General features: G+C 60.3%; 2 protein-coding genes across 2 annotated transcripts; one reads left to right on the top strand and one right to left on the bottom strand.

The window, feature by feature from the left end:
* Positions 1-714: 714 nt before the first annotated feature.
* On the top strand, positions 715-2,390 carry INHA (inhibin subunit alpha). Its single transcript, XM_054381360.1, has 2 exons — positions 715-973; positions 1,657-2,390. The coding sequence occupies exons 1-2, from the start codon at positions 715-717 to the stop codon at positions 2,388-2,390; spliced, it is 993 nt and encodes a 330-aa protein (XP_054237335.1).
* Positions 2,391-4,209: 1,819 nt separating this feature from the next.
* Positions 4,210-7,907, bottom strand: LOC128966939 (gap junction gamma-1 protein-like). The gene is made up of 3 exons (XM_054380903.1): positions 7,867-7,907; positions 4,446-5,647; positions 4,210-4,329 (listed from the first exon to the last, which is right to left on the bottom strand). Exons 2-3 carry the CDS (start codon positions 5,620-5,622, stop codon positions 4,322-4,324), a joined length of 1,185 nt encoding a protein of 394 aa, XP_054236878.1. The 5' UTR covers positions 5,623-5,647; positions 7,867-7,907; the 3' UTR covers positions 4,210-4,321.
* Between the last annotated feature and the right edge of the window lie 1,023 nt (positions 7,908-8,930).

Raw genomic sequence — 8,930 nt, 5'->3', positions numbered from 1 at the left:
CCAGGCAGTGCAGAGACGTTTTGACATTCCTCCTGCTTCATGTCTGCAGGACCTCACCAGCCTTCAGGCTGCCCGGGAGACACCCACAACCCTCCCACTCCCCAAGCTTTCCATCCTCAGGGTCTCACATGCTGGCTGTCCTGTGACCTTGGGGTGTCCCAGCCATCACAGACAGCATGGTGCCTGCCACCTGCAACATGCTCCCTTACATTGGGCCCTAGTGGGGCTCTGGACCCCATCAATTCCCTGCTCAGATGTTCCTGCTGTGCACAGCCACTATCACCTCTCACTGTGCCCCCATGAAGCCCCAAATCTGCAGCTTCTCCACCACTGGGGCACTCAGCACTGACAGCTGCAAAACTCACCCAGAGTGCCCCCTCCATCCCTGCCAGTGCAGGAAAACCATCCCAGGATCACCCTGCCCACAGCCCGGCCTCCCCGGCCCCATGCACCCAATGCCTCTGTCAGCATCCCCCCACACGCACCCCCTGTCCAGGCGCCATCCCCCCGCAGACCACACTGTCCTTGCAGTCCTCACATTCCAGACGTCTCAGCGCTTTTGCTGCCCAGAGATAATATTCACAGCAAGCAGACATTTGCGTCAGTGTCAGATAGGTCTCAATGCCACCCTGCCCCAGGAGGAGTACAGTGGGTAGACGGGCTGGGCAGGCAGGCAGGAGCCCACAGCAGAGCCCCGTGATCTGCCCCACAGCCATGCTGCTTCTCCTGCACCTGCTGCCTGCCATGCTGCCCACTACCACTCTGGCTGGTTGCCCTGCAGCCGGTGCTGACCGGCACCTCATTCTAGCCAAGGTGCGGGCTCAGGTGCTGGAGCATCTGAGCCCCCCAGATCTTCAGGAAGAGCCCCAGAAGGAAGCACGGAGGGTGCACAGGAGGGACATCATTGAAAATGCTGAAGTTGAGCCAGAGGAGCTGGAAGACACCTCCCAGGTGATCCTCTTCCCTTCCACAGGTGAGAACATCCTGGTGAGATGGAGAGGGCAAAGGGGTGAAGGGGCAACACAGATGCAGCAGGATGGAGGGGCTGCTGTTGCCATCTGCAGGAGAGAGTACCCCAGGCTTGGGGCACAGGCATGGGTTAGGTTTGCTAGCAAGCCAGGAGGTGGAAAGGTAGGGTGGCGAGGGACAACAAACAGAGCAGCTCAGAACACAGGCAAGGACAGGAATAGGAGACACAAGAGTGTGCTGAAAGGCTGGGGAATGGCTGATCCAGGCTGGATGTGGAGAGATGGGGAGATCTGAGAAGCAGGCAGGGTGGGATAGGGTGAGATGATAAGAAACAGGGCAGGATGCTGGCAAATGGGTTGGGATACTAAGAAACAAGGTAGGATGCTGGTGGGACAGGGCAGGATGCCTAGCTATGGGGCAAGACACAAGGGGACAGGGCAGGACACTGGGGCATAGGGACAGCAGTATTGGGCCAGCCCAGGGCACAGCAGAGCTTCGCTGTGGTGCTCAGAACAGTGGCTGCTGCTTAGCACTAGGCATCTGCTCGCACGCACCCTCTAACAGCCCCTTCCAGCAGCTGGGCACCCCATTAGCACCTCAAGGACCCTCTGCAACACCTCACCCAGCACTGGAGGCCCTCCCCAGGTTTGGGAGCACACCCTGAGCATCTTTTTTTCCCCCCTGCAGATGTTCCCTGTGAGCCCGTGCAGCCAGACAGGCTGCTGGAGGAAGAAGGGATTTTCACCTACCTCTTCCAGCCCTCAGCACACACCCTGAGCCGCGTGGTGACCTCTGCCCAGCTCTGGTTTTACACCGGTCCGTCAGCTGCCCCCAACCACTCGGCCCCTGATGTGCTGACCCTGTCACCACAGGGCCGAGTGTCAGTGACAGCCACGGTGGTGCAGACACCCGAGCACTGGACAGTGTTTCACCTCACCCCAGAGCTGCTGTCCCAACTCTCACAGCCGCTCTTTGTGCTCCTGGTACACTGCCCTGGCTGCCCCTGCCTGGCTGAGGGGGATAAGATGCCCTTCTTGGTGGTCACCACTCGGGCCAAGGGTAGTGAGAGGGCTCGTCGCTCGGCTGTGCCCTGGTCCCCAGCTGCCCTGAGCCTGCTGCAGCGCCCGTCTGAGGATCTGGCTGCCCACACCAACTGCCGACGGGCTTCTCTCAACATCTCCTTCGAGGAGCTGGGCTGGGACAAGTGGATTGTGCATCCCAGCAGCTTCATTTTCCACTACTGCCATGGGAACTGTGCCGAGGGCCATGGGCTGAGCCACCGCCTGGGTGTACAGCTTTGCTGTGCTGCCCTGCCCGGCACCATGCGCTCACTGCGCGTCCGCACCACCTCCGACGGTGGGTACTCCTTCAAGTATGAGACTGTGCCCAACATCCTGGCCCAGGACTGCACCTGTGTCTAGGGCATCCCACAGCCCAGTCCCGGACCATGATCCCATCAGGGACAAGCTGCTCAGCTCTGCACTGCAGGGGCCAGAGGGACCCAGCAGGGGGATTTGGGCTGTACCACTCTCCTACTGCACGTCAGAAGTTTGGGCTGCCTCTGCCCCTTGCTGAAGTCAGCCTGGTGTCTGCAACGAGTTCAGCCTCCATTTCTCCCTGCCTGCTCTCCCCTGCGCAATTTTCTCCCCATCCCAAAAAAGACTTATGTCCCACTCCTGCTGCGGAGTGCTACATCCTCCCCATACTCCTAGGCAGGGTCAGGTTGCCACAGGGACAGGAACAGGGACAGGCTGTGCCAAGGTGAGTGCCAGGACCTCAAACCAGTGATAGGGTGGTGGTGCATGTAGTGCTGCAACTGAGTCCTCTCCCAGCAGCACACCCTGTTGGAAAGCTTAACAGGATAAGTGAAATAAACCTTTTTTCTTTTACTGAAACAGCCTGGGAATTCCAGCTTTCATTGGAGGCAGCCACAGAGGTGGCTCAAAGTTGTGTGGTGGGACATGAGTTCCCCAGGGGCTGGAAGAGGGAAAGGATGGGCAAACACTGCAAGAAGCATCCAGCTCTAACCTGGGGGCCTTGACAGGGGACTGGGGTGTGCTGGTCAAAATCAGCATAGGGTGGCTGGGTTTGATCTAGCCTAACGACAGGAAAGCACAGGGCAGGGCACAATCCCTTCTGGTCCTGGCAGCAGAGGTGGGGAGGCATAAGAAGGCCTCTCATCAGGCCCCTTGCCAGGGACAGGACACGAGAGGAATGCAGCTGGGGCAATCCCGCTCCACCAGGCCGATGGACACTGCCCTGGCCACAGCTGCCTCCACACGTCAGGAACGACTGAGTCACCCCCAGCGAGCGGGGAGGTCCCAGCCCAGCTGCGCAGGATTCCCTTCCCACCCCTTCCTCCCGAAGGACCGGATGCAGCAGTTCTGTACAAAACGTCTCCAGCCTTTACTAATATAGACATAAAAACCAAAACAAAACAAAAACAAAGAAAAAACAGTGACAATCATTTCTGAGTAAAAAACAATGCTACAAAAACCTGTGTGACCCAGGCTGAGATGATCAGAAATGCTCCACTGGCTCCTGGCCAAGACTGGCTCGAGGCACCATGTCCCCCCACCCTAGGACCACGGTCTGACCCTGCACAGGGGTTCCGGGCCCACTGCCAGAGAGGGAGGAGGTGGGCTTTGGTCCAAGGCTGGCTGGCTGGGAGCAGGGCAGAGGTGGCAGGAAGGACAGCCCCTGCCCTCTGCACAGACATTTCTGAGCAGGCCAGCCCCACAGCTTACAATCCTGTGCCAGGATGCTGTGCAGCATGGCCCACCCTGATGCTCTGGTACCTTCCACAGCAGCACCCTTTCCTCCCTTGCCCTCTCCCAGCTTCAAGCACAATGCCAGCCCAGCATCTTGCCCCAAAGTTCAGCCCAGACAGATCCCTAGGCTAGCTTCTCATAAGTCCCCACACCACAGGGGCAATACCAATGTCATCAGCATGGTCTGCACAGCACCAGCTAGTGACAGTGGGCATAAGAGGGCACAGGGAGGTGTGAGGAGATGCTGCAGAAAATGGGTGTGGGAGGACAAGGGGGTGAAATAGGAGATGGGGAGACACAGGTCCAAGGTAGAGATAGGGAGTGGAGTATAAAAATGCCAGGGTGCACACACTGACGAGTTTATAAAAATGTACAAAAATAAGATATTCCCTTTCTGAATATTAAGTAAGAATGTCCCCAAAGGCCCCAATCCCTGCCACTACCCACTGGAACAGGCTGCCAAGCCAGTCCAGTCAGGCAGGCATGGAGGCACCCTCTGTCCCCCACTCCTGGCAGGCTGCCTGTCCTGCAGTGGTGGTAGCAGCTGCTCTGGCAGACATCTCTGTCGTCCCTGCTGGCACTTACAGCCCTGTGGAGAGCATAAGGAAGGTTAGCACGTGCCCCAGGAAAATAGCATCCCCTCCCTGGGAGCCCCTCCCATAGTCCCATACAAGTCACACAGATTCTTCCCCCTCCCCAGCTTACCTGTGGTCCTGTCACAGGCAGCGGTCCCCTTCTCGTGGGCAAAGTTGAGGCGGTTCTGCTCAGCAGCGATGCCATTGGCCTCAGGGCTGCTGCTGCGGGCAGGGCTGGGGGGCCGTGGTGGGGGCTGGAGGTGGAAGGCCACCTCCAGGTGCTCCTGGGCCAGGCGCAGATGCTCACGTAGCCGGTCCAGCTCATGCACTGGGGGAGCCCTGGCCAGGGTGAAGTGCCCTGCTGCTGGTGCCAGACTCTCTCGGTAGTCCAGCTTGCCATTGGGCAGTGGGGCTTGCGGAGGCTCCTTCTTCAGTGAGTGGTAGGTGGGGGGCGCACTGGGGGCTTTCTTGGGGTACTGCGGTGCAGGGCTGCCACCAGCCGGGAGTGGGGGACCGTCAGACCGGCTCAGGGCATCCCGGATGCGCCCCACGCCAAGGTGCACGAGCTCGCAGACATTGAGGAAGAGGCAGAGCCCGCTGACAGCATACATGATGAGGAGGAAGATGGTCTTCTCGGTTGGGCGAGAGACAAAGCAGTCGACCGTGTGTGGGCAGGGGCTGCGGATGCAGACATAGGAGGGGCTCACCTCAAAGTGGTAAAGCAGGTACTGCCCGAAGAGGAAAGCCATCTCCAGCAGCGAGCGGCAGAGCAAGTGCAGGACGTAGGCACGCATCAGCCCATCCTGCTTGATGCGGCGCCGGCCGTCATGCTTTTCTCCACCCTCTGGGCTCTTCTCCTTGTCTACCTCGATCTCTTCAAAGATCATGGGGTCTTCTTCGTTATCATCCTCTGCCTCCTCGTAGTCCCTCCCAGCTCCTCGGCGCACCACCGGCATGCGTGCCCGCCGGGCTGCTGGTGCCCGGCGCCGTGAGGACTCAGGCATGCGGGCAATGCGGTGCATGGCAAAGCCCAGGTAGAGCACCGATGGTGTGGCCACCACGATGATCTGGAAGATCCAGAAGCGGATATGGGAGAGCGGGGCAAAGGCATCGTAGCAGACGTTCTCACAGCCAGGCTGCTGTGTGTTGCAGACAAACTTGCTTTGCTCGTCGTAGTAGATGGACTCGCCCCCCACGGCCGTCAGCACGATGCGGAAGACGATGAGGACGGTCAGCCAGATCTTCCCCACAAAGGTTGAGTGGTTGTTGATCTCCTCCAGGAGCCGTGTCAGGAAACTCCAGCTCATCCTGAACAGGCAATTGGCTCAAACTCTGTGGGGAAGAGACAAGCAAAGAGGTACTAAGAAACCCCTGTGTGCCTCACTACGTCCCCCCAAGCCAGCAGCATTCATCCCAGCCTTGCCCATGTCATAGCATTGATATCACTTCTCTTTACACCCACCAAGTCCACAAACACAGCCCTGCAGGGGTACCCATCTCCCCAAAATCACATCCAGCACCTCCTTGCCAAACTCCCATCCACATCCTGCTCCTGCCCCACCACCAGCCGAGCAGGTGGAGGGAACCTGGAAAACAGGGGAAAGGCTGGGACATCCCTGTCCTCTGCAGGACAGAGTTTTGGAAGGAGTCAGCACAATCACAGCCAGGGTAAACACAGCAGCACAGGGCAGCACCAGCTGGGAAGGGTGAGGGGACAGGCAGGGGACAGAGCCTCCTCTGCCTTCAGTGCCATGGCACACATCTGCCACCTGAGCAGGTCCCCAAGAGACGTCACACCCTGCAGCAGCACCCACACCCTCCCACAGGGGTCTCTGTGCCCCTGAGAGAAGGCAACATGGAAGGGTACTGGCAGGCCCTCTGTCCCACTGCAGCTGCCAGTCCCAAGCCCCACATGAGGGGACTCCCCTGAGGAGCATCCCCCACCAAAAGCCAGGTTCCCATCACCCTGCAGAGCTTTCCCTTGTGGGCCAACAGAGATGCAACATCACTCTGCCCCACCAAATCTTCATGCTGTGCCCTCCCACCTCCTAATGCTTACAAGTCCCTGAAGTCTGTGGTGGCTGGTTCTCAGAGGACCCCACAGCTGAACAGCAAGGGCTGGTAGGGGAAGCAGAGCAGGAGGCAGAAGAGTGATGGCAAGGGCAGCATGGGGTGACGAAGGAATTGCACAAAGTTCTGGCAAAGCAGCTGACACTGGAGTTCAGGGAGGAAATGACGAGGATTGCGCTGCATCTCCTGGCCAAAGGAGAAGATGCAAGAGGAGACATCCCACCACCACCCCCGGTTTCATCAGCTTACGCACAAGCTGATGCAAGGGTAGCCGGTGACAAGACTGCCCAGGGTGAGGAGAAGGGATGTGCCCTCCTAGAACACTCAGCCTCCCCAGTGCCTCACCTGTCCTCCAACCAACCCATCTGATCACCTCCAGCCAGGGTACATCCCTGTGGACAATGGCTCCTGCTGCACTCATGCCACTATTGTCAGAAGTAAGGGGATCTTTTCTCTTAGCTCAGTAATCTCATCTAAACAGCAAAGCTCCTCCAGCACAAGCACCTATGTGAGGGACATGCTGTCATTGAGAATATGGTGCTCAGCAGAGCCTGCTAAGACACAGGAGGTGCCACAGGCTGGCACCAGGGAGCCAAACCCAGCCCATCAAGAGTCACCACCCTCCCATGGTCAAGTACCCTGCAAGGTAACACTGCTGCTCTGTCCTCCCAGTGCAAAGCTCTCTCCCTGAGGACACTACGGGAAGAAGGATGCTTTGTGCCTGCCTTTAGCCCATGCCTGAGAGCAGCACACTCACCTGTCCCTCAAGTGGGGAGCTGGGGCAGGGGACCAGGTGAGGGGACCAGGCAGGAGGGCAGCCCTGGGCGCTGGCAAGCCCATGGGAAGCAAAAGCACACAAGAAGACACTACTGCGGTGGCCAAGGAGAGACAACACAAGGGTCAGGAGCTGAGGTGGGCATGGCTGAGGTAGCACAGAAGACGTACCCTTTCATGGCAGGTAGCCCATGCCCAGCTCTCTACGGAGGGCACCAAGCCACCCACCACCTCCCGGCCACGCTGTCAGACAAGACCAGCGCCACGTGCTGTGGCCAGGCCCTACACGTACACCTACACCTACACCCCTAGCCCTACCGACCCCAAGGTGCTCCTGCCTGGTCCCCCAGGCCCCTCCGCCCCAGCCTGCCCTGCCCAGCGACCCCATCTCCCCAACCCACAACAGGCCCCCTGTGCCTCAGCACCAGCAGCCCACCCCGGGCTCGCCAGCCACCGCCCACCCGGGGAATCTATCACACTGACCCCGGCCAACCCAGTGTGGGACCCACTGACCGCTGCCAGCCTAGGGACACAACCCCCCAGGGCCAGCCTTCCCAGGGGTTATCAGCCCCACCGACGCCAGCCCACCGGGGACTTCCAGCCCTATGGCCCTCGCAGACCCTGCCCATAGCTCCCGACGCCCCCCTCCCACTCCCCCCCCTCCCCGCCCCCAGCCCTCTCGGGGGTAATTCCTCAGCCCCACCGACCTGCGGGCTCCCGCAGCCCCGCGCTCTTCGGCCCCACTCACGGCACGCCGGACTCCCGCCGGCAGCGGCGGACAAAGCGCGGGGCGGGCGCGCCGCCGCCTCCCACCGAACAAAGGGGCCTGGGGCTGCCCCGCCCCGCGCCTGCCAGCTGGTGCTTACCGACCGCCCCGCACCGACCGGTGGCCGCGACGCTTGGTGTGGAGCTCCCGTCCCGTCCCACTCCGGCCCCACCGGTCCCGCTCAGCCGCTGGACTGGGCGGGGTGGGGCTCTGTGCCTCGCTGCCGCCCCTGGTCCCCGGCCTCGGCCCCCTCCTCGCCGGCGGCTCGGGAGGCCGTCCAGGGCTGCGGGCAGGAGCTGGCCTCGGCGAAAACTCTTCCGAGCACCGCGTCTGTCAGCGACATGAGCGACGGAAAATCTCCCTGTCGCTCGGACGTTGTCCCCGGCCCTCCCATGCAGCCCCCTATAGGCCGTCTCTTCCGCTCTACCCTTTGTCCCCTCGGGAGCTCCTTGGCTCCCGGCCTCCTCTGCCGCAGAGGTGGGAGGCTGCGGTTGCCTGCTCGTAGCAGGTAAATGCTCCAAACCGCTGGTGTGGCAGCAGCCTCGGACCCGGGTCGGCCCGCGCGGGTGAGCGACACCTGCCCAAGGAGCACCAGTGGGCCTGGCCGCAGGGAAGGAGCAGATAGCCAGCACTCCAGCCTTGAGGGTCTCCAGCACAACAACCTTCTCCTCCCCATAATACCAAATTCGTAGAATGGTTTAGGTTGGAAGCGACCTTAAAGATCATCTACTTCCACTCCTCCTGCAAGAGGCAGGGACACCTTCCACTAGACCAGGTTGCTCATCCAACCTGGCCTTGAACACTTCCGGGGAGGGAGCATCCACAACTTCCTGGGCCACATGTTCCAGCGTCTCAACACCCTCACTGTAATTCTTCCAGTGAACAGAAAGAGAGGGTGAAAGTAAGGAGAGACTCAGTGGCACCAAGGGACTGGTGGCCCAAGACGGGGTGTGAATGTGGAACAAAACGTGCACGTGTGGTGGGAATGTGCATCAAATCTTTGCA

The sequence above is a fragment of the Indicator indicator genome, chromosome 5, assembly GCF_027791375.1.
Source record: "Indicator indicator isolate 239-I01 chromosome 5, UM_Iind_1.1, whole genome shotgun sequence".
Classification (NCBI taxonomy): Eukaryota; Metazoa; Chordata; class Aves; order Piciformes; family Indicatoridae; genus Indicator; species Indicator indicator.
Note: the sequence above shows the minus strand (reverse complement) of the source record. Positions and strands in the feature narration are given on the sequence as shown.